General features: G+C 38.4%; 1 protein-coding gene across 9 annotated transcripts in view; it reads left to right on the plus strand.

The window, feature by feature from the left end:
- MCCC1 (methylcrotonoyl-CoA carboxylase 1) overlaps positions 1-27,377 on the plus strand; it is a 58,499-nt gene that overhangs the window by 18,101 nt on the left and 13,021 nt on the right. For all 9 annotated transcript variants that reach the window (XM_032339688.1, XM_032339727.1, XM_032339753.1 and 6 more), the window contains 7 exons: positions 5,211-5,322; positions 7,117-7,198; positions 14,848-14,975; positions 18,165-18,348; positions 21,006-21,115; positions 24,337-24,553; positions 26,252-26,338. In XM_032339688.1, the coding sequence (XP_032195579.1) occupies positions 5,211-5,322; positions 7,117-7,198; positions 14,848-14,975; positions 18,165-18,348; positions 21,006-21,115; positions 24,337-24,553; positions 26,252-26,338 (920 nt within the window). The remainder of the gene's footprint in view (positions 1-5,210; positions 5,323-7,116; positions 7,199-14,847; positions 14,976-18,164; positions 18,349-21,005; positions 21,116-24,336; positions 24,554-26,251; positions 26,339-27,377) is intronic.

The following is a 27,377-nucleotide window of genomic DNA, read 5'->3' on the forward strand; positions in this document are numbered from 1 at the left end:
TTTTATTTTCTGAAACTATTTTCCTATGTATTGCTTAAAATAAGATACTGACTATAAAAGCTTCTTGTTTCATAGATTTTGTGGTAATTATGTATTAATACACACATTTTTATATATATATAAATAGATATAAATCTATATATAAAATATATATTTATATATATATATATATATAGAGAGAGAGAGAGAGAGAGAGGGAAAGTCAGGTGATTTCATAAAGAGTAATTCACTTGGGGACTATGAGCAGAGAGGGTTTTACCTTGATGATAATATACTAAAGCTACAGGCCTTTCCCTTGTGTGAGCCTCTTCTAAGATCCTATACCTAATTTTATATTCTTCTTAAGGACAGCCCCCAAATTGTTTTTGTTTCAAGTGCTACAAAACTTTGAACTGTCCCCAAACACAGCATGGTAAGTTAAATTCATTTAAATGTTAATAGTTAAAAAGTCTGCCACCTGTTAGTGGGAAGTAAGGCAAAAATGGAAGAAGTTCTAAGGGAAATTGAGGGCTCCCTTCCACAACATGTTTCAAAAAAGAATAGGCTGACTATCCAGATTGGCATGCTTCTGAGTTAGAATTATCCTGGAGATGTCGCCTAGCTTTTCAGTGACCGTAACTCAATGCCTACAACGTTCTCTAAAGATGTAAATTCTTTACATGTAAAATGTTAGCTGAATATTACCTCACATTGTAATTTTTCACCCAATAGCTGGAAAGCTCCTGGGAATCGAGGACCTGATAGTACATTTCTTTTTAATTTTCCATGTATATCTGCTGGCATGCTACTTTCTTCATGACAAGCATCAAAAATAGTATTTTTTGAAATATAGAAGTAATATACATTACAAAAATGGAAAATACAGAAGATGGAAAACAAAGTCACTCATAATCTCATTCTCTTAATACAAGTAATAGCATTTCTGTATATATTTATTCTGTTTTCTAGTAATAATATTTTAATATCATGATAATTACACTTTTGTATGTTGCTAAGTAATTACCTGTTGAGTTAATGGAGTGCCAGAAGATTGTCAAGGTGGTGCTTATAACTCAGAAAAGTACCTATCAAGATGTTTTATAAATCTGCTCGGAACTGTTGAGCTTACCTGAAAGGCTGGGGTAGAAACAGTCTTCAAAATGTACTGTTTCAGAGGGTAAAAAGGGAATCAGGTTCCTTTCTCGGTTCACATTCAATATGTATTCTAGATGGTTAAAGATGCAAATAGGAAAATAAATCTGTCGAAGTCTTGGAAAATACCAAGGCATTCTTCGTAGACTCTAGCTGTATCTGTCCATGTGTCCAGATCCCAGCAATGGCTGAACTGGAACAGCTGGGGTTTGGTGCACCTCCTGGTTCTCAGACAGTCTGCTGCAGAATCTCTAAGATAAAGCAGCACAGAAAAAGGATCAGTCAGAAAAAGGAAAATAACAAAGCAAAAGATCCCTACAGAAATCAGAACAGAACACAGATCCTCAAAAAGTTTCCCTTGTAAGCTGCCACAGGAACAAGTGTGTCCAACTTCTGAGAACTCAGAAAAGAGCTGTGTTGTGGCCCTGGTATGTGTTCCTTTCAGAACCTGGAGTCCCTGCTCTCCTGACTCCTTCCCTGGAGCAGCTAACAGATAAGGGAGTGGTAAAATTTTACAACTGGAATTTGAAAAACAACCCATTTAGTTCCAACATGTAAACAGTTGGAAGTTGTCACTCACATCCAAAAAGCAAGAGCAATTCTGAACAAAATGAAAGTCAGTGAATTTTAGATCTATCAGAGAGTGGGGACCGCAGGGCAAACCACCACCCTGAAATCCAGATAGCACACGTGAATACAGTGAATCATAGCCAAGAGCCACTTGCCCTGAGCAGAAGCCACGGAAAGCCAAAAATTGATAGGGACACTTCTGCAGGGTTTATGATAAATTCCTGGAGTCTGGGTGTGGACTAGTGTGATAGTGAGAAACCCCTCAAGGTCCAGTGTTGGGGAACCCCCGATTTTCATGTTTTCCCTTCAAGAACACCACCAGGTTCTCACAGTGAAAATCCAGGAAAAATTCCCTCCCATTCTGGGGCAGAGGGAGGAGAAAAGTAACCATCTGAGATGGGCCCAGAGTGGTCTGTTCTCCCTAACAAAGGCCAGCTCTCCAAGGGAAACTTTGCTGTTCTGTGGGAAGGGTAGTTAGCCAACTCTAACCCCCTCTAGCTTTCCTGTTTCATGTAACGAGAGAAAAAATGCTAAGAAACACTTCTGGGGGCACCTCACTGGCTCAGTCAGTGGAGCATGTGACTGTTGATCTCAGGGTCGTGAATTTAAGCTTCACAGTGTTTGTACAGCGTACATGAAAAATAAATATCCTCCTCTCCTGCTCCCCCTGCTTGTGCGCTCTCTCTGTCAAATAAAATCTTAAAAAAATATATATACACATACATACAAACAGGTGGTGCTCATGAACACAGAAACTGGAAGCACACAGGGATGTGAGCCCACTAAAACACCAAGATTTAATCACTAGATCATAGTCTGCGCTCCCTCCCCTGCATCCTTCTACCACGTCACCATGGATCTAGTATAATAATAGGGTTTCAAGTGAAAGAACTGTAAGACACAGACTCTGTTTAAGAAGAGCTCCTAGTCAAAGACAACAGGAGAAACAGAGCAAAACAAAACAAGGACACTAGAGGAGACAAGCCTCTGGTATGTACAGCTACTGCAGACATTAAACCTAGTGTCCGGACCAGATTCACATTAAACTTTACAGTAAACGTCTGTATTTATCTTAGTTACTATAAAGTGATACATTATGTCCAGCTTTTACAAAAAAAAAAAAATGACAAGTCATGCCAAAATGCTAAAATTTAGGCAAGAAAAAGCATAGTGTAAAGAGAAAGCAAACATCAGAACCACAGATTTTGGAATTACCAGATACAGAGTTGTTTAACTGATTAATATGTAGGGCTCTAATGGAGTGAGGGGACAACAAGCAAGACCCTTTGGGAAATGTAAGCAGAGAGATGGACACTCAAAGAGAAAATGCTAGGAATCAAAAACAATGTAACAGAAATGCAAAATGCAATTGGTGGGCTCCTCAGTAGACTGGACACAGCTGAGGAAAGAATTCGTGACCTAGAACATAAGTCAATGGAAATTTCCCAAACTGAAATGCAAAGAGAAGTAAGAATGAAAACAAACGTTAATATCCAGGCTCTGTGCGACAGTTTTAAAAGGTATAGCCTATGTGTTATTTGAATGCTACTAGAAGAAAGAAAGGAGCAGGAGAAATATTTGAGGTAATGGCCAAAAATGTTCCGAAATTAATGACAAACACCAAACCACAGAACTAGGAAGCTCTCAGGATACCAAGCAGGATAAATATTAAAACATCTTTTGAATCATATTCAAACTTCTAGGAAACCAAAGACAAATAGAAAATCTTGGGGTGGGGCGCCTGGGTGGCTCAGTGGGTTAAGCCGCTGCCTTCGGCTCAGGTCATGATCTCAGGGTCCTGGGATCAAGTCCCGCATCAGGCTCTCTGCTCGGCAGGGAGCCTGCTTCCTCCTCTCTCTCTCTGCCTCTCTGCCTACTTGTGATCTCTCTCTGTCAAATAAATAAAATAAAATCTTTAAAAAAAAAAAGAAAGAAAGAAAAGAAAATCTTGGGGAAAACATGGGGATAAAAATGTCTTACCTATAGAGAAATAAGGTAAGAAATATATCAGGCTTAAGAAAGAATAGGGGGAAGTGAAATATTTATAAAGCATTGAAAGGAGAAAAAAAAAAAAAAACCTAACAGAACTCTGTGTCCAGTGAAATTATCCTTCAAATAGGAGGGAGAAACACTTCCTCAGACAAATAAAAGTTGAGGGACATTGTTACCACAGACTTCTAAGAAATGGTAACAAGTTCTTCAGAGAAAAGGAAAATGATACAGGTCAGAAATTTGGATCTCCCTAAAGAAAGGAAGAACATTCGAGAAGGACTAAATGAGGCTAAAATAAAATCTCATTTTTCTCTTCTCAGTTGATCTCACAGACAACAGTTTGTCCAGAGAAGTAATAGCAAGAAAGTGTTTGGTGATAATAGCTTAAAGATAAATGAAAAGAGGAGGAAAACTCAAGCAGGCAGATCTGAAAGGAAGAAATCAGTTCCTATTATTTTGTCAAGAGCATGTATTAGACAGGTTGGAAAATGTTAAAATTGAACATTCAGTAGAAATGGTATATCAAGAAACTAAATTTTTCAAGTGGTTTAATGAAGTGGCTTCATGAGGTGAACAAAAAGGAACAGAAAAGAACTATTGAGCTACAACAGTACATTTACAAGACCCTTGGTTTTTCTTTTATCATTTCTTTTTGACAATTTCTATTTTAAAAAATCAACAGAAAAAACATTTGCTGGTCATTCATTTCTCCATCATGGTGGTGAATATGTGAGGTAAACTACACAGTGAACCTATCAGAATAAACCTACTGAGAAGAATGCTTTCATGCTCACCAAATGGTCTGTGTACCCTCATTTTCTTAAGTGTTCTGTGCATTTACTCTTAATATGATTTCTCATAATTTTACTATTTTAGATTCAACATTAAAGTGCCTTTTTTGTTTTTATCATAATAACATTAGTAATATTTTTTAAAAATTCATGATCTATACTGATTTATTCCTTAGCCTTCTTATGGATGAGCCATTATAACTTTTAGTCTGCCTGAGTTTATAAAATCTGACCATGAGAGTTGATTTTTAAAAATCCCCTGATTATAGGGTGCCTGGGTGGCTCAGTCATTTAAGCAGCTGACTCTTGATTTCAGTTCAGATCATGATCTCAGGGTCTTGGGATCAAGCCCTGTATCAGGCTCTGTGCTCAGTGGAGAGTATGCCTCAGGATTCTCTGTCTCCCTCTGCCTCTCCCTCTGCTTGCTCTCTCTCTAAAATAGATGAATAAATCTTTTTTAAAATAATAAAAAATGAAATAAAAATCTCCTGATAAAAAAGTTATCTTTGGTTTTTTGAGAATGCATGAAAAGTGACTATAATTTGTAATTTTGATGTGAGATTTATCAGTTTTCCTTGACAGTTTGTACTTGTGACTTGCACCTACTCTGAGGCTGTAAATATAGTCTCCTATGTTTTCTTATTTCCTAGTCACTTCATGTATGTAATTTTTTTTCTATAATGTTCATTCTACAAGTCGAAATTTTCTCATTGGGTTTTTAAATAGGCATGTAGAAGTCCAGGTGTTTGGTGACTACCATGGCAATGCTGTGTACTTGTTTGAAAGAGACTGTAGTGTACAGAGGAGGCATCAGAAGATCATTGAGGAAGCCCCAGGGGTAAGGACCTTATAAAGAACTTTGCAAGCTTCTCTATAAGGTAAACCTCAATCCCTCTGAGTTTCACATCAGAAATCGGTGAAGGTAGTGTCTCCTCCAGAGTCCTGCTGAATAATTGCTTCCCAGGGGTAGTATAAAGATGAGGCCCCACTGAAGCCTTGGGGATGAGGGGGTTGAAATTCCCAGGCTACCATACTGAGGGCCATGATCCTTCTGGATGGTATCTAGGAAAACCTACTCTGATCCAAGCACAGACTGTCCCTGACTTCACCATGGTTCAACTTAGAATATTTTGGCTTTACAGTGGTACAAAAGTCATACACATTTAATAGAAGTACTTTGAATTTTGAATTTGATCTTTTCCCGGGCTCTATATGTGGTATGATACTCTCCTGGGCAACAACAGTGAGCCAGTCAGCCTCATAGTCAGGAGGGTAAACAAAATCGTTCTTACCTGTACCTTCTTGTATACCCTCTGTGCTCGGTATTCAGCAAATCACATGAGATGTTCAGCTTTTTATTATGGAATAGCTGTTGTGTTAGATTGTTCTTCCCAACTGTAGGCCACCTTAAGTGTTCTGAGCACACTTACAAAGTAGACTAAGCTTAGTTAGGATGTTTGGTAGGTTACATGTATTTAAGTGAATTTTCAACTTCCAATATTTTTAACTTAAGTTGGGTTTATCTGGGCACTACCCCACTTTAAGTTGAGGAAGATCTGAATCTGACTTATAGGGAGCAATTGTGTAATAATTCCATATAAATTTTAAAATTTAATGGGAATGTTTGAAGAATGGATTGGCCTGGTTCACTGAATTTTTTTTTTGAAGTTTCTTTTATTTTAACTTCTGTTTGAGGTGTCCCTAAAATATATTAGTCATCTTCCTGCCATAGAGATTTATTGTAGAGGAAGGAGATTTGCTCTTACTTGGCAACTTTTCCCCCTTGGAATTAATTGTTACATCTCTTTGGGTCTGTCTCTTGATTGGTTTCAGTTGTCCTCTGCGTCAAGGCCTATGCCTAGAAGGCCTACTCCTACCCCTTTTTGGATTTACGTTTCTTTGAGCCTACTACTGCCGTAGGCTTTCTTGTCCAAGGTTTTCTACATGGTTTTTGTTTTTTGTTTTTTTCAGTACTTGTAAAAGGTCAGGGATCTGAGGTTTCTGGTTAATCAGTTTGTTGCTCTCATACTGTATTCAGATTTTAATTTCTGTTGCAGACTATATTGTATCATTCAAAGTAAATGTCAACAATAATTTCAGTAAAGCCTTATTTTCAAGTAGTGATTGCATAAGTATATGGCTGTAGAGCACTGTTTTAAAATGTTAAAACCTTTGCCTACTTTTTAACCTACATTTCTTTCTATGAACCTTTCTTACTAGGTTGGACTCTTAAGGTTTACCATTATTCCAAGATAATTATTGGTCACATGGCCCAGATTGCTCTACCATCTTTAAATAATACAATGATCATTCAGAGTTTTCATGTTGATACATGTAATTGGATATATAGTCATGAAAGTTCTTATATAGGTACAAAGGAGATTGATATATCATTATGCTGAATAATATCTACAGTTCATAGAAATTACTAACTGAATGATTAAGGTTTGGTATGGAGCTGTTGACTGTGGTATTGGATGTATTTCTTGATGAAATATATAGCATTAGCTATTTATCCATATTAACTCTTTAGTGTAATATTTGATACCTAGAAATGCAATATTGGATCTTAGCGGAAATTTCTAGTAGGACAAAGAACTAATGGAAATTTATTTTAAATATTTTTTCATAGCCTGGTATTAAACCTGAAATAAGAAAAAAGCTTGGAGAAGCTGCAGTCAGAGCTGCTAAAGCTGTAAATTATGTTGGAGCAGGTACGCTAAGATTTACTTTGAATGGACAAGAAGACATAATCATTTATTGATGTTCAGAAGGCAAAAGAAACTTACAACTTTTAAATCATTGTCTTTCAAACATATTATACCCACATTAAGAAATACATTTTACATTGAGACCCCGCATGTACACATAAGTATGTATACGTATGTATTTATGTCTGTATACATGTATAGTTGGAAAAAAATTCACTAAACAGTACTTATCTTAATTATGAGTAATGCTATTTGATATTTTCTATCCCATTTTAAAATAAAATCACTAAAATGCTTTCTTTTGTCTCTTAAAATTAGTAAACTTTAATTGGTTCACAGCTAAATTGAGCAGAGTTGCCATATTCCCCACCTCCACCCTTGCACAGCCTCTCCAAGTGTCAGCATCCACACCAGAGGGGTTCATTTGTTATAGTCAACAAACCTACAGTGACACATCATTATCACCCAGAATCCATAATTTACATTAGTGTTCACTCTTGATATTGTGTGTTCTATGACATTGTTGTACAGTATACATTTGGAAAAATGTGTAATGACGTGTATGCACCTTTGTAGTATCGCACAGAGTACTTTCAATGCCCTAAATAGCCTCTGTGCTCTGCTCTTTATCCCTTCCTATCTTTAACTCCTAACAGTCTCTGACCTTTCTGTTGCCTCCATAGTTCTGCCTTTTCCAGAATGTCATATAGTTGGAATCATACAGGTTGTAGCCTCTTTTTTTAAAATTAACATATAATGTATTATTAGCCCCAGGGGTACAAGTCTGTGAATTGCCAGGTTTACACACTTCACAGCACTCACCATAGTACATACCTTCCCCAATGTCCATAACCCCACCACCCTCCTCCTACCCCCCTCCCCCTGGCAACCCTCAGTTTGTTTTGTGAGATTAAGAGTCTCTTATGGTTTGTCTCCCTCCCGATCCCACCTTGTTTCGTTTATTCCTTTCCTACCCTTCCAAACCCCTCATGTTGCCTCTCAACTTCCTCGTATCAGGGAGATCATATGATAATTGTCTTTCTCTGATTGACTTATTTTGCTGAACATAATAGTTTGTAGCCTTTTAAGATTGGTTTTTATCACTTAATAATATGCATTTAAGTTTCCTCCATGTCTTTTTATGGGTTGATCAGTTCTGTTTAGTGTTGAATAATATTCCATTGTCTGGATGCACCATGATTTATCCTGTCACCTACTGAAGGATATCTTGGTTGCTTTCTAAGTTTGGCAGTTATAAATAAAACTGCTATAAGAACCTGTGTGCAGAGTTCTATGTAAGCATAGTTTCAGTTTATTTAGGTAAACATCATGGGTTGTATGGTAAGAATATGTTTAGTGTTGTATGAAACTGCCAAAGTTTCTTCCAGAGTCGTGGTACCATTTTGCATCCTCACCAACAATGTAGGAGGGTTCCTGTTGCTCCACATCTCCACTAGCATTTGGTATTATCAGTGTTCATTTAAATTTTCATTTCCGTAATAACATGACTGGATCATCTTCTCATATGCCTGCTTGCCATCTGTGTTTCTTCTTTAGTAAGGTCTGTTTAGGTGTTTTGCCCATTTTTAAAATTGGTTTGTTAGTTTTCTTGTTACTGGGTTTTAAGACTCTTTAATAAATTTCGGATAGTAGTCCATCATCAGAGGTGTCATAGCAAATATTTTCTCCCAGTCTGTGGTTTGTCTTCTCATCCTCTTGACATTATCTTTTCCAGAGCGGAAGTTTTTAATTTTAATGAAGCCTGGCTCATCAGTTATTTCTTTAATGAATCATGCCTTTGCTATTGTACCTAAAAAGGTGTCGCCATACCCAAGGTCATCTAGGTTTTTTTCTATTATCTTCTAGGGATTTTATAGTTTTGTGTTCCCAGTTTAGCTCTATGGTCCATTTTAAGTTAATTTTTGAGAGCATAAGATCTGTGTCTAGAGTCATTTTTTGGTATGTAAGACATATACAATAACACCATTCCAGCACCATTTTTTTTTTTTGAAAGACTGTCTTTGCTCCATTGTATGCCTTTGCTCCTTTGTCAAAGATCAATTGACTATATTTATATAGGTCGATTTCTGAGCTGCCAATTCTGTTCCACTGATCTGTTTATTATTTCCCTGGTACTTCATTATTTTGAATACTGTAGCTTTTGAATAAATCTTGAACTCAGTGTCGGTCCTCCAACTTTGTTATTCTCCTTCAATATTGAATTAACTACTCTGGGTCTTTTGCCTCTCCCTATAAAACACTAAAATCAGTTTTTTGATATCTACAAAATAACTTGCTGGAATTTTAATTGGGATTATGTTATCTCTGTACAACAAGTGGGGAGAACTGACATCTAACCAAGGTTAAGTCTTCCTTTCCATGAACGTGGAATATCTCCCCATTTTGTTCTTCCTTGACTTCTTTCATCAGAGTTTTATAATTTTCTCATATAGATCTTACACATACATACTTTGTTAGATTTATACTTATTTCATTTTGGGGGTGTTTGTGTAGATGGTATTGTGTTTTTAATTTCAAATTCTACTTGTTCATCGTTGGTATATAGTAAAACAATTCATTTTTTATATTAACCTTATATCCTGCTTGTTAATGACCACTTTTTAGTTCCAGGAGTTTGTCAATTCTTTTGGATTTTTCTACATAGACAAGTCATCTGTGATGAGACAGTGACATTTCTTTCTTCTCAATCCACATACCTTTTATTTCCTTTTTTAATTGCATTACTAGAACTTTCAGTGTGATGTTGAAAAGGAGTGGTGAAAATGGACATTCTTCCCTTATTTCTCTTCTCAGTAGGAAATCATCTAGTTTCTCACTGTTAAATATAATCTTAGCTGTGGGTTCTTGTAAATCTTCTTTATCAAATTAGGAAGTTCCTCTCTGTTAGTAGCTTATTGAGAGTTTTATTATAATTAGGTATTGGATTTCATCCAGTACTTTTTCTGCATCTATTAATACAGTCATTTGATTCTGCTTTAGCTTGTTGATGTTATGGATTACATTAATTGATTTTTAAATGTTGGACCAGCCTTGCATACCTGGGATAAATCCTATTTGGTCATGGCATATTCTTATTTTGGTACATTATTGGATTTGATTTGCTAATATCTTGTTGAGGAATTGCATCCATGTTCATAAGAGATATTGTAAAATCTTTCTCTCGTTTTTGGTATTAAGATAATGCTGGTCTCATAAAATGAGTTAGGAAGTATTCTGTCTTCTATGATCTGGAAGAGATTATAGAAAATTGGTATAAATTCTACCTTCAGTGTTTGGTAGAACTCAGCAGTGAACCAATCTGGGTCTATTTTAGAGGCTTGGGAGGTTATTAATGATTATTTCAAATTCCTTAGTAGATAGAGGTCTGTTCAGATTATTACAGAGTGATTTTCTTTCTTATGTGACTTTTGGCAGATTATGTCTTTCAAGGAATGGGTCTCTTTCATCTAAGTTATCAAATTAATGGGCATAGAGTTGTTCATAAAATACTTTCAATATCCTATTTACAACCGTAAGACCTATAGTAATTTCCCTTCTTTCATTTCTGATATTAATAATTTGTCTCCTCTCTGTTTCTTTTCTTAAACAATGTGGCTAGAAGCTTATGTATGTTATTGATCTTGTCGAAGAACGGACTTCTGGTTTTATTGGTCTTCTCTGTAGATTTTCTATTTTCAGTTTCATAGATTTCTACTCTATTATTTCTTTTCTCTTGCTTACTTTAGAATTAATTTGCTGTTCTCTTTCTAATTTCCTAAAATGGAAGCTTAATTTTAGATCTTTCTTCTCTTCAAATATATGGATTCAGTGCTATAAATTTCCCCCTAAGCACTGCTTTCAGTACATCTCACAGTTTTTGAAAAGTTGTATTTCTATTTTCATTTAGTTTAAAATATTTTTAAAATTCAGTTGGGATTTCTTCTTTGGTCCATGTGTTACTTGGTGCTGTGTTATTTAATCTCCAAGTATTTGGGGACTTTTTTCCTAGCTATCTTTCTATTACTGATTTCTAGTTCAATTGATTCTTAATTTAATTACGGTCTTGAGAGCAAACATTGTATATCTATTCCTTTAAATTTGTTTAGTTTTTTTCTGTGACCCTGAATGTGGTCTGTCTTGTTGAATATTCATGTGAGTTTGAGAATATGCAATGTGCTATTATTGGATAAAGTAGTGTGTAGACATCGATATGTCCAGTTTATCAGTGGTGCTATTGAGTTCAACTATGTCCTTATTTTTCTGTCTGCGAGATTTGTCCATTTCTGATAGAGTGGTGTTAAAATCTCCAGCTGTATTAGTGGATTCATCTGTTTGCAGGTCTCAGTTTTTTCCTTGTAGGTCTCAGTTTTTAATTCCATGTATTTGACACTCTCTTCTTAGGTGCATACACGTTAAGGTTTTTGTCTTTTTGGAATATCGACCTATTTTCTTGTGAGACAGATCTGCTGCCAATAAATTTTCTCAATTTTTATTTATCTGAAACAGTCCCTATTTCTCCTTCACTCGGAAGGATAACTCCACAAGGTAACAGAATACCAAGTTGATTTTTTTTCACTTAAGACTTTAAATAACACTCTACTCTTCTTGCTTGCATGGTTTCTGAAGAGAAGTCATGTAATTCTTACCTTTTCTCCTTTATAAGTGAGGTGTTTCCCCTCAGCCCCAGATTTTTTCAGGATTCATTCATTCATTCATTCATTCATTTTTGTTTTCTGTACTTTGGAAATGATATGCCTAGGTATAGGGTTTTGGGTGTTTTTTGGCATTTGTCCTGCTTAGTGTTCTCTGACCTTCCAGAGATGTGTGTTCAGTGTCTCAATATTAATTTGAGAAAATTCTTAGTCGTTATTGCTGCAGATACTGTTTCTGGTCCTTTCTCTTTTATTTTTTGGTATTCCCATTTATGTATATGTTACACCTTGTCTAGTCCACAGTTCTTGGATAGTCTGCTTTGTTTTTTTCAGTCTTTTTTGTCTTCACTTTTAGTTTTGGAAGTTTCTGTTGTCATATTCTCAAGCTCAGAGATTCTTTTCTTAGCTGTGTCCAGTCTACTGATGAGCCCACCAAAGGCATTCTTCATTTCTCTTACCATGTTTTGATTTCTAGCATTTCTTTTTGATTCCTTTTCCAAGGAATCTTATCTATGTAGGTTCTTGCATGTGTTTACTTTTCCCATTAAACCTATTACTGTACTAATCAGAATGTTTTTAAGTTCTTGGTCTGGGATGCCTGGGTGGCTCAGTTGGTTAAGCCTCTGCCTTCAGCTCAGGTCATGATCCCAGGGTCCCGGGATCAAGCCCCACATCAGGCTCCTTGCCCAGTGGGGAACCTGCCTGTCCCTCTGCCTGCTGCTCTCCCTGCTGTCCTCTCTCCCTCTTTCTGACAAATAAATTAAAAGTATATATATATATATTTTAAAAAGAAGTTCTTGGTCTGATTATTCCAATATTTCTGTCATTTCTGAGTCACATTCTGATGCTTTTTCAGTCTCTTTAAACTGTTTTTTTGCCTCTTACTGTGCCTTGTAATTTGACCTGAGGTACCAGGTAAAAAGAACTGTGGTGAACAGGTCTTTAGTATGTGGTGGTTAGGTGTGGGGAAGGAGAGCTGTTCTGTATTCCTAGGATTACAGCTTAAGTATGTTGGTGAGCTTGGGCCCTGAATTTCACCAGTGTGTCTCAGTTTGGGGTTTTTTGTTTGTTTGTTTTTGTTTTTGCTTACTTGTTTTGATTTATTCACTTATGGGGGCAGGATGGCTGGAGTTGTGTATTTCCCTTCCTCCACGTCTGTTAATTAGGCTCTGATGAAAAGCCCGTAGTTTAGGCTCTAGTAAAATAGTTCTCTTATGGACAAATCTTGGTCAGAACAGAACTCTGGTGTACTTCAGATGATTCCTTTTGCCTTTCTGCTGTGAGAGGCTCAAGGGGATTTTTCTCCAGTATTCATTGTGAGGACCTGATAGAGCTTCTGCAGGTAAAATACAAAAGTACAGGGGGCTGTCCTTGGAGGTTGTAACTCACAGAGTTGTCCACACTGAGCGTCTAGCAACTCGTCAGTTACACCCAGTTTTTCCTTCTCTGGTACTTGTTCCCTTAGAAGTTTTGTTCATGAGTTTCTATTCCAGTAAGTTTTGAATCTCTGTATTTGCCTGTCTCTCCGATTTTGGGGTCAGCAGTTTGCCCTACGACTTTATATCTCTGATGGGTCTGAGAAAAATTGTTGATTTTTCAGTTTATTTGGCTTTTTACTCCTGTCAGGTTAGAATGGTGACTTCTTAGCTTCTTACGGACCAGAAAGTGGAAGTCTTCGCTGAATTTTTACAAGGCGCTAATGAGTTATGACCCACAGTTTGAGAAACTGTCTTAAATTATATGAAACTGGGGCGCCTGGGTGGCTCAGTGGGTTAAAGCCTCTGCCTTCAGCTCAGGTCAGGATCCCAGGGTCCTGGGATCGAGCCCCACATCGGGCTCTCTGCTCAGCGGGGAGCCTGCTTCCTCCTCTCTCTCTGCTGCCTCTCTGCCTGCTTCTCTGCCTACTTGTGATCTACAAATAAATAAATAAAATCTTTAAAAAAAAATTATATGAAACTAACTTTCAGCTAAGTGGAAAAAACCTCAAACACAAAAAACTACGTAGTATATGATTTCATTTATATGACAGTGGGAAAAAACTATGGTTGCCTGGAGCCAGTGACCCAGGGAAGGGACTGACTACAAAGGGGAACAAGGGAACATTTTGGATAATGGAAATGTTTTGCATTTTCATGGTGGTGGTGGTGGTGGTTCTATGACTGTATTCAATTGCGATTGAAACTCAACACACTTCCCTACACTTAAAATGGGTAAATTTTGTTATATGAAATTACACCTTAATAAGGGTGGGAAAGATGTAGCTTTTGTTGCTAAGCAGTCTTCCACTGGATCACCAGCAAAAGGACTTTTAAAGGAAGCCTCCAAAGCCCACAATCAGGAGGCAAAAATACTATTATATTTTTTCTACTGGGTGAGAGTGAGATGGGATGTCACAGTGGAGCCTCCAGGGATCCCCGTGCACCAAAGCCGTAGCACATGGTCCAGACGTGTTCTTGCTGCTGCAGCAGTTGACCCTACTCAGAACTTGGGCTTACCCTTTACTGAAAACCACAAACATACTTTTTGTTGCTAGATTTCAGGTGAGGCTCCCTATTTTTTATTAAGGCTCATTTGCTGCTGCAAAATGTAAGTTATTTTCTTCTCGAAATGCGTAATGTTTACCATTTGTTTACCATTGAATGAAGGCAGCATTAAAAGTTGATGTGATTTGTTTCTCTCTCTGGTTTTGGGAGACGAACCATAAGAGACTCTTAACTATAGGAAACTGAGGGTTGCTGGAGTGGAGCAGGGTTGGGGGAAGGGGTAACTGGGTGATGGACATTGGGGAGGGTACGTGATATAATGAGCCTTGGGTGTTATATGCAACTGATAAATCACTGAACTCTGCCTCTGAAACTGACAATACACTCTGTTAATTAACTGAATTTAAATAAAATAAAATTTAAAAAATACGTTAATAAGAAGTTGATGTGATACATCATAGAAGGTTTCTACGGATTATATGCTATTGAAATGTGACCGTTGTATTTTATCTTTTAGGAACTGTGGAGTTTATTATGGACTCAAAGCACAATTTCTACTTCATGGAAATGAATACAAGGCTGCAAGTGGAACATCCTGTTACTGAGATGATCACAGGAACTGACTTGGTGGAGTGGCAGCTTAGGGTGGGAATGTTTTTTCTGTTAAAGATAAGTCTTGAGAATATGTTCCCTGCTAGCCTCCTAAAAGATGGTGTCACTTTGGACAAGGGTTCAATTCTTGGAAGTTGTCATGAGGACAGGGAAATGGGAAGTTAAAGATGATATTTCATTTGTTGCTGTGACATTATTGTTACTTTATGGACTCAGATTTCTAACCTGTCACCATTAGTTCTCTTCGGCATGGGGCAGCCTAAGGCAACAGGCAGGTGAGCTGCTGCCCTCGAGGCTTTCTTGTGACCACGTTATCTCAACACCAAAGCCTCGTGCTCTGCCTGAGGCCATAGTATTCTGGCCTGGGCCATCATTTGATTTTAGAGGCAGGACAGATGCTAGCCCCAGTGAAATGAGCTAAGGAAGAGCTGGAAATGAAGATAACGACCAAGATCAAGGTAATGATCTAGACAAATAGAGTGAGCCACATGCAAATGCTGACTTGCACACTGTTGTTGGTAGGATAAGTATAGCCCACTCAGAATAAGTGCTTAGAAATTTTGACATTGCTATGATATGTCTACTGTATGTTACAAAAGTATAAGTCTATAATTATTCCTTTGTTACAAAGTTTCCAAGAAACACTGGCCAGTTTGAACTACAGTTCCACAAAGCATATTCTTTCAAATAAGAATAATAACTTAGTCTATTTTACTCTCATTATTGAAAACATTTGATTTTACAGCCTTTTTTAATATGAAAAAATATTTAAGCACTATAAGTACTTTTGATCTCTGTAGGATTCTTGGTTCTTTATATATTTGAATCTAATTTTTTTTTTTTTTTTGCTTGGTTGTGATGATAAAAGTCTTGATTATTTTGATAATTTTGTCTTTTCAGAACATCTATGGACAATAATATGATGTTCCTTTTGCTGGTTCCTTGGGGATGGTTGGTGGTTTTAATTGAGCCATAAAATTCTCTGGGACCTCTATATCCTTGGGAGCTAATGAAAACCAGGCACATCAGGCTAGTGTTAGTAACTGAGGGAAAAATTATAGCAAATATAGAAAGTTTGGGAAAGAGTGGTTCTGTTTCCAGAATTCAAGGAAAGGGGGATTTTTTTTTTTTCTGAAGCAGTAATTGAGAGAGTCTGGATTTTGTTTGTTTGTTTGTTTTTGATTGATTGATTGATTGATTGATTTTTAGAGGCGGTAGGAGGGGTGGAGGGAAAGGGGGAGGGTCTCAGGCAGACTGCACTGAGTGCAGAGCCCAAAGCAGAGTTCAATCTCAGGAGCCTGAGATCTCGGCTTGAGCTGAAACCAAGAGTCAGACGTTTAACTGACAGTGCCCCAGGAGTCTACAATTTTGAAATCATGATGGATAAAAGGTTTCTAAGGAAAGGAAGAGAAAGCTTTTGGAAATAAGGGGAACTAGTAGACTTTTTATTTTTGCCTCTCAAGAAATTGCAAGAGCTTTGAAGGCCCTTTAAAGAGTCGCAGGTTTTTCTTATCAGGGGAGGGATTCTAGAACTGATGGATACCACCAGACCTCATTTACAACATTCAAGGCACTTGGAGTCCACCTTCCAGTCAGAGGTAAAACAAGGGGTCTTGCCATTTAGTGAGTTAAGAGTTCAAGCTTCAGAACAGCCTCTGGAGGCAAGGACTCCATAGAATGAGGCTGCAGTGATGTCAGCCTCTGGGCTGCAGACGCAGGTGGGTAGCCTTGTCCATGGAAGCTGGGGAAAATAGCCAAGGTCCAGGAGTTCCAAAGAGTTAGTGTCTAAGCCTGAGCAAACTAACAAGACACAGATTTCCAAAGATCCAGAGGCTTGGTTGCGGCATGTTTCTTCTGAACCCAGATAGAAGCCAACCTGAGAGGAAAATAAGCAAAGATAAGCCAAATTGAAATGGGGCTATGTAGTTAGAAATAAGATCACATCGTGAAATACGGACACATGGTCATTCTCCTTGTTTGTAGCAAGACAAAGAGAATTCTTCATTAAAACATTAAAAAGTATTTCATCATAAAGGATAAGAATGAAATGACAGTAGCTAACACTGGTATAGTGCTTACCATATGCACTTTCCTCTGAAACATCAACAGATTAAGAAACAAGCCCAGAACAAAATATAAAAACAGAATTGGAACCCAGACAATAGGGCTGCAGAGTCTGTGGTTTGAAAGACCATGTCAAAAAGGCATTCAGTGTACTCCATTTTCCTTTCATTCTTAACTCCTGTAGTTCCTGATTTTTCCTATCTACAGACTTAAAGAGATGAAATCTTTGCCTCTGTTTCATGCTTTCTTGCTTAATTCCAAGTGGTGCTAAATTACTTCATTTCTTCCCCTCTATCTTTTGCTTTCTCAGTTTGTCCTTTTCTCATCTTAAAGGACAACTTAAGGAGAGAGTAGAAAGAATGACAGCATATCCTCCAATCGCCTTTTCCAAACTATACTAGTTGAAGAGAGAGGGCTGTTGTATTAGTACATAACAAACAGTCAGCATAATTATAGTAGTGATAAGCAACGATGGTAATCCTGTTTATAATCTGGCATCACACAGTATGCATTTAACATAATAAAATTAAAAAACCATTGTGTTCCCCTTTCTGTTTTGCTTTATCACTTGGTGATGAAGATGACAAAGATGGGGCGCCGGCTGGCTCAGTGGGTAGGGAGTGTGACTCTTGATTTCAGGGTGGGGTGTTTGAGCCCCACATTGAGTGTAGAGTTTACTTAAATAAATAAACTTAAAAAAAAAGGTTAACAAAGATGACAAATGCTATACTTTTGCCATAGCTGTGAGTGTGGTCCTAAACACCAATTAATAATTAACTATAAAAAAAGATTGGTTTGGTAACTGAGCACTGATGTTTTAAATGAAAACAGATTATCTTGCCAGTAAGAATTTTTAACTGTGATTACATTGAAAAAACATTGCTCTTTATAATTTAGTCATCAGTTCACCTGTTTTTTCTACTTAAAAACTCTAGAAATCCATTGTAATTAATACATTATTTCCAAGCTGCATCTGTTTTTTAACCTATTTTTGTTTTTGCCCCAAACTTGGGGAGGTGGATAAAATAATAATTTTTATTTGGCTTCATTATAAAGCCCAAGTGTACATTTTCCATGGAAAAAAGCAAGACCATCAACTTCCAAGTCTCATAGGTGCTATTAAGGGGATTTTCATAGAAGCACATCTTCTTTTACCAGATTGCAGCAGGAGAGAAGATTCCTTTGAGCCAGGAAGAAATAACTCTGCAGGGCCATTCCTTTGAAGCTAGAATATATGCAGAAGATCCTGACAATAACTTCATGCCGGGGGCTGGGCCATTAGTGCATCTCTCGACCCCTCAGGCAGACCTTTGCACTAGGATTGAAACTGGAGTGAGACAAGGTAAAGTGAAATTGAATTTTCGGTGTGTAATTATTTCCGGACAGCATCTTTTCCCTGTGTCTTGTGGAAATGTCTAGTATGTTTTATAATAAAAGACTTAATTGATTTCTCATTAATCTTTATTTTTCTTTCTGCAATAGTTATTTTAAAAAAATAGCTAGTTTGTTTTTTTTTTTTTAAAGATTTATTTATTTATTTATTTGACAGAGGCCACAAGTAGACAGAGAGGCAGGCAGAAACAGAAAGAGAGGGAAGCAGGCTCCTTGCTGAGCAGAGAGCCCACCGTGAGGCTCCGTCCCAGGACCCTGGGATCATGACCTGAGCTGAAGGAAGAGGCTTTATCCCACTGAGCCACCCAGGCGCCCCAATAGCTAGTGTTTTTAAATAATACACCCTTTGTTGAAATGTAGCAGTACTTCTTCAAACCTAAATAACACACATTTATATTTCTACTCTCCCTAGTTCTAAAAGTGATTGAAGGCTCTGCCAATGCCTTCTGCCTTCAAGGGACTTAAAGTCAAGCTGGAGAATTAATATATAGAATTAATATATAAACTCAGTGCAAGCTAAACAATAATCAAATAAATAAAGAGAGAATAATAACTGCCCAAGAGCTCTCATAATCAGCATATGATTCACAATGATGGTCATAGCAATTATTTAGCATTTACAGTGTACTGTGTACACTGTTCCAGGTGACTTCTTTACATGGGCTGCTTTAACCATGAGAACTACCCTGTGAGTAGGTGGTGTTATCACCCCCATTTTCCAGATGAGGAAACCAGGGCAGAGAGAAGTTAGGTGACTTGCCCAAGGTCCCTGTTGGAGCCAAGATTCAGACCCGGTCTCTCTGGCTCCAGAGTCTACACCCTGAGCTCCTACCACCTTGACTCTAGTTGCCAGAAGTTACTCGGAGGGCAAGTGATGAAGAGCAGTTCTCAGGATCAGAGGTTGTATTAGGCCAGTACAGCCGGGACACATTTTGAAGAGGAGCCATGAGTGGATCTGAGTAGGCAGATTGAGCAGCGCACTGAACAGTGAAGAAGGGAGAGCTTAACTCCAGGCGTGGTGGAGGAACTGTAAGAAAACATGTGGCTGGAGGAAAGGATGCAGGATGGTGCAGCTAGGGGTATAGGAGGAGAGCAGGTCACACAGTGTCTTGAAAGCCAAAATGAGGAGTCAGGACATCTTGAGGACAAATTGGAAGAATTTTGAGAGCTCTGGCTAAACCATAGCAAGACTTAGTATACTGTCAGTCCATTTTTTTAAACTTAACAGCAAAATACTTTAGAGAGAAAAGAGAACACTTGCAATGGAAAAGAAAGAATCTGTAGGGCAAGCTAAACTTGCAGTGTAATTTAACAAAGGTGCTCAAAGGCTAACAGAGGTGTAATTCCAAGAAGGACTCCCAGATTCACATCTCCACATGGGGAGGGTTGTCTACTCTAAGAAGCTTCCCCAACCTTCCTCTTCTGTGTTTCCCTGAGCACTTTCCTTAGTTCTTTTACAGTAAGCTTTTACCTCCTGTCTAGCTTTCCCATTATATTTTAAGTTTCTTCCATGTTGTGTTTGCACCACCTTGCTCAGGCCTGGGCCTAGAAGTGTTCTGTATGTGTTGGTGAGTGGTGGGGTGGGTAGGTGGGGGGATGATGGACATGGGAGTATTTTTTAACACTTTGATTTTATAGATGGAGACCTTGGGGTTTAGAGGGGTCAAGTGAGCTGCCAAAAGTCACACAAAGATCCTAGAACAGTATTCTTTATAACATACCACATCCTTTTGACTTGAACCATTTTTAACCTTGAACCATGAGATGTGCATGGTTCAGATTTTTTTTTTTTTTTTCCGACTATTCCAGCTAGCAGCTTGAGGGGCACAGGCTGGGTTACGACTGGGTCTTCATGTGCATGGCCCTGAACTTATGGGGCTGCATTGTTAGGATTCTTGTTCTCTGAGACTCTGTCGTAGCAATGATAGCTGCTATTTGTTTATTGGTTCTGCCAGGTATGGCATTTGGCCTTTTATTGTCAGTGCTCCAAGAACCCTCTAGGATAGTAGGATTATGATCCATATTTTTCTGATGAGGAAGCCGAAGGGTGGTGGGAGGGGAATGCTAAGGGCAGAAGTGATTGTGACAGGAGAGGGTAAAGGCAGTTTGAACTGATTTTCAAAATGATAAGGGAAGAGAAGGTTCCGAAGAAGACAGGATGGGGAAAGCCACCGTGTGTGTTGTTTGATCACTCTTTTCGGGACTGGTGCCCTCGGGTGGCCATCATCTCCTCAGACTTGTGCTAAGTTCTTAAACCCCTGTGAGCCTCAGTTCCTCATGAATAAAACAGTGGTAATGATATCTATCATGCAAGATGTTGTTCCTTTTGCTGGTTCCTTGGGGATAGTTGGTGGTTTTAATTGAGCCATAAAATTCTTTGGGACCTGTATATCCTTGGGAGCTAATGAAAACCAGGCACATCAGGCTAGTGTTAGTAACTGAGGGAAAAATTATAGCAAATATAGAAAGATTAAGTGTGAAATGAGCATAAAGCCCCTGAAGATTAAGTGTGAAATGAGCATAAAGCCCCGGCAGAATGTCTTGCATGTCATATTTTACCACTTTGAGTTTTGACTTTGAGTGGTTACTATGGTTTTTCAATTTCAGGAGATGAGGTTTCAGTGCATTACGACCCCATGATTGCGAAGCTGGTTGTATGGGGTGCAGATCGCCAGGCAGCCTTGACAAAACTGAGGTATAGCCTTCGTCAGTACAATGTGAGTGCCCTGGGGCCATGTTGGGGACCCCGATGATCTGTGTCTCTCCACAGCCAAGGATGACTCTCGCAATTGGGCAGCCTTTGTCCTTGTCAGCTTATTTCTACCAGTTACCCAGGTGGCAGGAACAAACTGATTTCACATTCCCATGGGTCAGAATAGACTTTAATGACTTCTTGATTCAGCTAGAAAAGAAAAATTGCAGGACTAAAACTGTTAATGTCAGTGTTATACTTTGGTGACATCTGATATTAAATTCATGTTCATCCTGTTAGATAAGGCCAGCTGCACAAGTGTGGCCTGCAGTCTGGTTTTATTTTCCCCAAAGGAAAATAATTGTTTTCACTTTTATCCATTTGACAAAGTTTGTTGCTTTTTTGTAGCACGTTAGTTTCCTTGGTGGAATAAGCTCCAGACCACACTGATGTAGCTTCATAAAAGGATTTATTAACCCGTGACATCCAAAGTGTTATATGGCATTAATTTGACCAAACTTTTCATCTCAGTGGCTCCAACCACGCAGGTCTCCTTGCCATTCCTTGGAACCCATGTGTTCCTATTCTGTCTTCCAGAATGTTCTTTCCACACATAATCACAGGCCTCCCTTCTCACTATCCTCAGCTCCTGCTTACTTCAGAATCCTTCCCAGGCTTCTCCATTTTTTTGGAAGATTTTATTTATTTATTGCGAGAGAGAGGGTATGCACATGCATGCGTAAGTGGGGGAAGGGCAGAGGGAAAGGAAGAGAAGGAATCCCTAGCAGACTCACATTGAGCGCAGAGCCCCAATGCAGCGCCTAATCCTACGACCCTGAGATCATGACCTGAGCTGAAACCAAGAATCGTTTAACTAACTGAGCCACCCAGGCCCATTCATTTTTTTTTAATTGAAGTATAGTTGATATATAATATTATCTTAGTTTAGTTGTACAACAGAGTGATTCAATTCTATACAGGACTCATCACAGTAAGTGTAGCTACCATCTGTCACCAAAGTGATCACAGTATTAGTGACTACATTTCATATGCTGTTTTTATTCCTGTGACTTATGTATTTTATAACTGGAAATTTGTACCTCTAGATCCCATTCATCTGCTTAACTTATCCCCTCATCACCTTCCCCTCTGGCAACCACCAGTTCTCTGTTTATGAGTCTGTTTCTGTTGTGTGTTTGCTTTGTGTTTTAGATTGTACCTGTAAGTGAAATCGTCTGATACTCATCTTTGTCTGATTTATTTCACTTAGTGTAATACCCTCTAGGTCCATCCATGTAACGGATGGTAAGATTTCGTTATTATGGCTGAGTACTATGCCATTATGTGTATACACCATATCTTCTTTATCCTTCATCTATGGATAGACTCAACTAGGGGAAATCATGTTACAGTAAACATAGGGGTACATATATCTTTTCTAATTAGTGTTTTCATATCATTTCATATCATTTTGGGGAAATAGCCAGCAACGGAATTACTGGATATATGGTATTTCTGTTTTTAATTTTGGGGAGAGCTTTCATACTATTTTCCACAGAAGCTGTACCCATTTACCTTCCTGCCAATAGGGCACAAGGGCTCCCTTTTCTCTATGTCCTTACCAACACTTGTTATTTTTGTCTTTTTGATATTAGCCATTCCGAGTGGTATGAGGCGATATCTCATTGTGGTTTTGATTTGCATTTCCCTGATGATGAGTGATGGTGAGCATCTTTTCATGTGTCTGTTAGTCATTTGTATATCTTTTCTGGAGGAAAAAATGATGTCTGTTCAGGTCCACTGGCCACTTTTCAATTGGATTATTAAGTGTTTTGGTGTTGAGTTGTAGGAGTTCTTTATATATTTTGGATATTAGCCCCTTATCAGGATATATCATTTCCAACTATCTTCCCCCATTCTTCTCCCATTCCCTTTTCATTTTGTTGATGGTTTCTTTCCCTGTGTAAAAGCTTTTTAGTTTGGTATAGTCCCAGTAGTTTATTTTTGCTTTTGTTTCCCTTGCCTGAGGAGACATATCCATAAATATTTTTGCTTAAGCTGATAGCCAAGAGATCACTGCCTATGTTTTCTTTTAGGAGTTTTATTGTTTCAGGTCTCACATTTAGGTCTGTAATCCATTTTGAGTTTATTTTTTGTGTATGGTGTGAGAACGTGGTTCTAATTTCATTCTTTTGCATATAGCTGTCCTGTTTTTCCAACCCCAGTTATTGAAAAGATGGTCCTTTTCCATTGTATGTTCTTGCCTCCTTTGTCATAGATTAATTGACCATATAAGCATGGGTTTATTTCTGGGCTGTCAGATCTGTTCCATTGATCTTTGTGTCTGTTTTTTGTGCCAGTACCATCATGTTTTTATTACTACAGCTCTGTAGTGTAGCTTGAAACCAGGTCACCCCATTTAAAATAAGGCCCTTTGCTCTTCTCTGTCCCCTTAGCCAGCCTTATTTTTCTTCATGTAGCCTGATATCATATTAGATACTTGTTTATAGATATTGTATGTTATCTGTCCCTAGAATATAAGCTCTGAGAGGTTTCATTCCTCATTGTGTCCCCAGTACCTGGATCAGGGCCTGGCACCTAACGGTGCTCAGTAAATGGCTGTTAAATGAGAGATTGTATGAATGAATGAATGAACCCAAGGCTCGGATAGCCGGTTTCATTTTATGCCTTTTTGTTTTTATACCAGTGTGCAAAGTTTGGATTTTAGTGTTGGAAGTTTTTTTGAGGTCATTTAATCCTATCCCCTCTTCAGTGTAGCAATCCTATCCTCATTTTGTAATCTTCCTGTTGTGTGGGAGTATTCTGAGTGGGATGTCTTCATTATCGTGCAAATAAATCTCATTTAAGTTTCTTAACATTTATCACTTTCCTAGCATGAGTCAATTAAATGTCTCCACACTACCTACCCTAACATCATTTCCTATTTCCTCTTTATCATAAAGAGTGAAATGTAGTCCACTACATTTTAAAATGTATCATACAATACAGCTTTAAATGTTAAGTCCAAATAGATGGTGATGGTGAAGTGGGGTTTTTTGTGTTGTTTTGTTTTTCCTACAAGTTGTCCTACTGCCACCATGTGGCACCTTAGTAGGTTTTCAGTTTTCTTTGAGAGTTGTCCATTGTAGAAAATACTTCATACAAAGAGCAGATGCCATAGAAACGATTTCCTGAATGTGTTGTTTTCCCTACTCACTGGGGATGTTGGCTTTATTCTCTTCCTAGATAGTCGGACTGCACACCAACATTGACTTCCTCCTTAACCTGTCTGGCCACCCAGAGTTTGAGGCTGGGAACGTGCACACAGATTTCATCGCTCAGCACCACAAAGAACTGTTTCCCAGTAGGAAGGCCACAGCTAAGGAGTTTTTATGCCAGGCAGCTCTGGGTCTCATCCTCAAGGAGAAAGCTGTGTCTGATATTTTCAACATTCAGTCACAAGGTATGGAATACTTTTCCCTTTTCTCTGCTTGTTAAGTCTGTGAATAAAGTGCTTTTCTGGAGGTGCTTTTCTTCCCTTTATGCCACTCTTGTGTCCCTTTTCTTTTCTCGGTGATTGACAGTGTCTTCTGCCTGTGTGGTTTTTATGTGAAGTAGAGTGCATTCACATATCATGCATATGCCCCTAAAGACTTTTTAACCCACTAAATATAACTTAATTACTTGCCTAACAGTGTTGAGATGGATCTTTTTTCAACCAAATGCTAGGTCTTTCCTACACCCTGTGCTGACTCCTTCCAAAGCTTTTTAAATTTGCCACTCCTTTTGAGGTCCTATGTTCTTATATTTTCTGTACTGTGGCAACTTCCTTGGTTCTAGGGACCAAAGACAGAGCACTGGAGACTCAGATTCTCTTGGGTTACCTGAGATTTATCATTGTGTTATTTCCTCCTTTCCTTTCCTATTCCATGCTCCAGTTTCTGGCAAACCAGAGACCTCGGTACTTGCCTCGAATCAGAGGATCTGAGCACGGGAAGGACTGTGGCGGAGATTCCCGGTTGCTTCACGCACACATGTCTGCTTCAGCACCCCCACTGCGTTGTTGCTCAAGCTCTTCCTAACACCTCAGGAAGCTAAAAATTTGTAACAAGAACTCATTAGCCTATTATGGTTTCAGTCAGCTCTTCATTTGAAAGTTCTTCCCTCTAAATTGAGCAAAATCTGAACCCTCCCAACTTGCTTCAGAATATTTATTTCAGGCTAACTCCTACCTTTGGAGCCAATAAGAAAAAAAAATAATAATCCATTTATCTCTTCATTATTTTTAGGATTATTATAGGATTTTATTATTAGGATTTTTAATTTCTAGATGCATTCAAGAAAGTTATATCGAAATCTTAAAATATATAACTACTTCTCATTTTGTCCTTTTACACTATGTGAAATGCCTCTAAATATGCCCACCTGGAGTTCCTAAGCCTGAACATAGCATCGTTAGAATCGAGTATCCTTTTTTTTTCAAGATTATATTTATTTATTTGAGAGAGAGAGAGAACAAGCTTGAGAGGAAGAAGGTGCAGGGGGAGAAATAGGCAAATAAGCTCCCCACTGAGCAGGGAGACAAACACCAGACTCGATCCCAGGTCTCCAGGATCATGACCTGAGCCAAGGGCAGACACTAAACCAACTACCCACCCAGACACCCCAGAATCAAGTGTCTTCTTACTGTCCTTCCTCTTTACAATTTACAACCAGCACACATTTGAGCCTCAGAAGAAATTGCTTCAGTTCAGCTGTGCTGTAACTCCTGGATATTGTCCAACAGAGGATGAACACACAAGCCTGTGGGCGGGACGAGTGACGCAGAAAGAGGCGAGGCGAGAGAGAAGTAGTGAGTGGTGGAGATTTGGTGACCTGGAATGCATTTACCCAAGAAGGGGAGACCTCTGGGCTGCTTACGCCCCCCAGAGGAAGAACGTTTCGGCCGCACACACTCTGATTTTTCAGAGAAGCTGGAATTTTTCACATGACATTTCCTGAGATGTAAATGAAAGTGTCTAATTTAAATTTAAAGCAGTAAGGACAAAGAGGACACGTTTGAGCTACCAGCGTAGGGCTGATGTTTGACATTTTCTTTTGAAAAGTATAAAGTCAGGCCTGTTGTTTGTAAATTTCTTGCTGAATTTTTATTTTCTTCTAGATCAGTACTCCCCTTTTGCATCCAGCAGTGGAAGAAGACTGAATATCTCTTACACAAGAAACATAACTCTGAGGGATGGTAAAAACAGTAAGTAATGTTTTATTAAAAGAGGAATGTGCTTCAGAGAAATAGCTCATATTCACCTGGAATAATAGGACCCACTCCAGTCACGGAGCAGTCAGTTACATTTTTGAAGCTCCCTAGTCTAACCGTTGGTAGGAATACCAGGATTGATGAGCTCAGGTGGTACAATTAGTGGTATCTTTCTTCTTTTTCCCTTTTTCTGTATTTTGTATCTATTTGAAAAATATGTCATAAAACTTAACTAGCAAAATGACTAAAATGAAATATTCCAAGATGTTAGGTGACCATTGGGTAGCGGGATTTGACGTGGTTGGTGTCCCTCCACCCCAACCCTGCACAGGCCACTTCTTTATACTTTCTTTGCCTTGCAGTTTTTCTTCAGCAAGAATGTACTGCTTTTAAATACAAAGAACAGTATCCAAAACTACTCTAGGGAGAAGGATTACCTACCAGTCAGGCAGTGTTTTAGGTTGAAGTGGGTTATTAAGGAGCTATGATTTATTAAGTGCCCAATCACATGTAAATTTTTATATTCACCAGAATAGGGGCACCTGGGTGGTTCAGTCAGTTAAATGTCCACCTTCAGCTCAGGTCATGACCTCAGGATCCTGGACTCGAGCCCAGTGTCTGTTTGGCTCTCTCCTCAGCAGGGATTCTGCTTCTCCCTCTCCCTCTGCCCCTTCCCACCGCTCTTGCTTTCTTTCTCTCTGTCTCTCCCTCAAATAAATAAGTAAAATCTTAAAAAAAAAAATCTGTCTTCACTATAATTGAATGAGGGGAAATCCCTGACATTCCCATGTACAGCTGATGAAACTGAGGTAGAGAAGGTGAAGTAACTTACTGAAAGTTTGTGACATTGACACCCAGCCTTTCTGATCTCGACTCCTATGCTGTTTTTATTTTTCCAGTGGGAAATTGATTTTTGACTGCAAGCTAATTTGAGTAGGCTGAAGGTGGGACTGATTTATTATAATTGAAGCCAGGAGAGTCTGACATCAAAAATTTAAAATTTTTTATATATTTGTGGCTGGAACAGTGTATC

The sequence above is a fragment of the Mustela erminea genome, chromosome 1 (assembly GCF_009829155.1).
Source record: "Mustela erminea isolate mMusErm1 chromosome 1, mMusErm1.Pri, whole genome shotgun sequence".
Classification (NCBI taxonomy): Eukaryota; Metazoa; Chordata; class Mammalia; order Carnivora; family Mustelidae; genus Mustela; species Mustela erminea.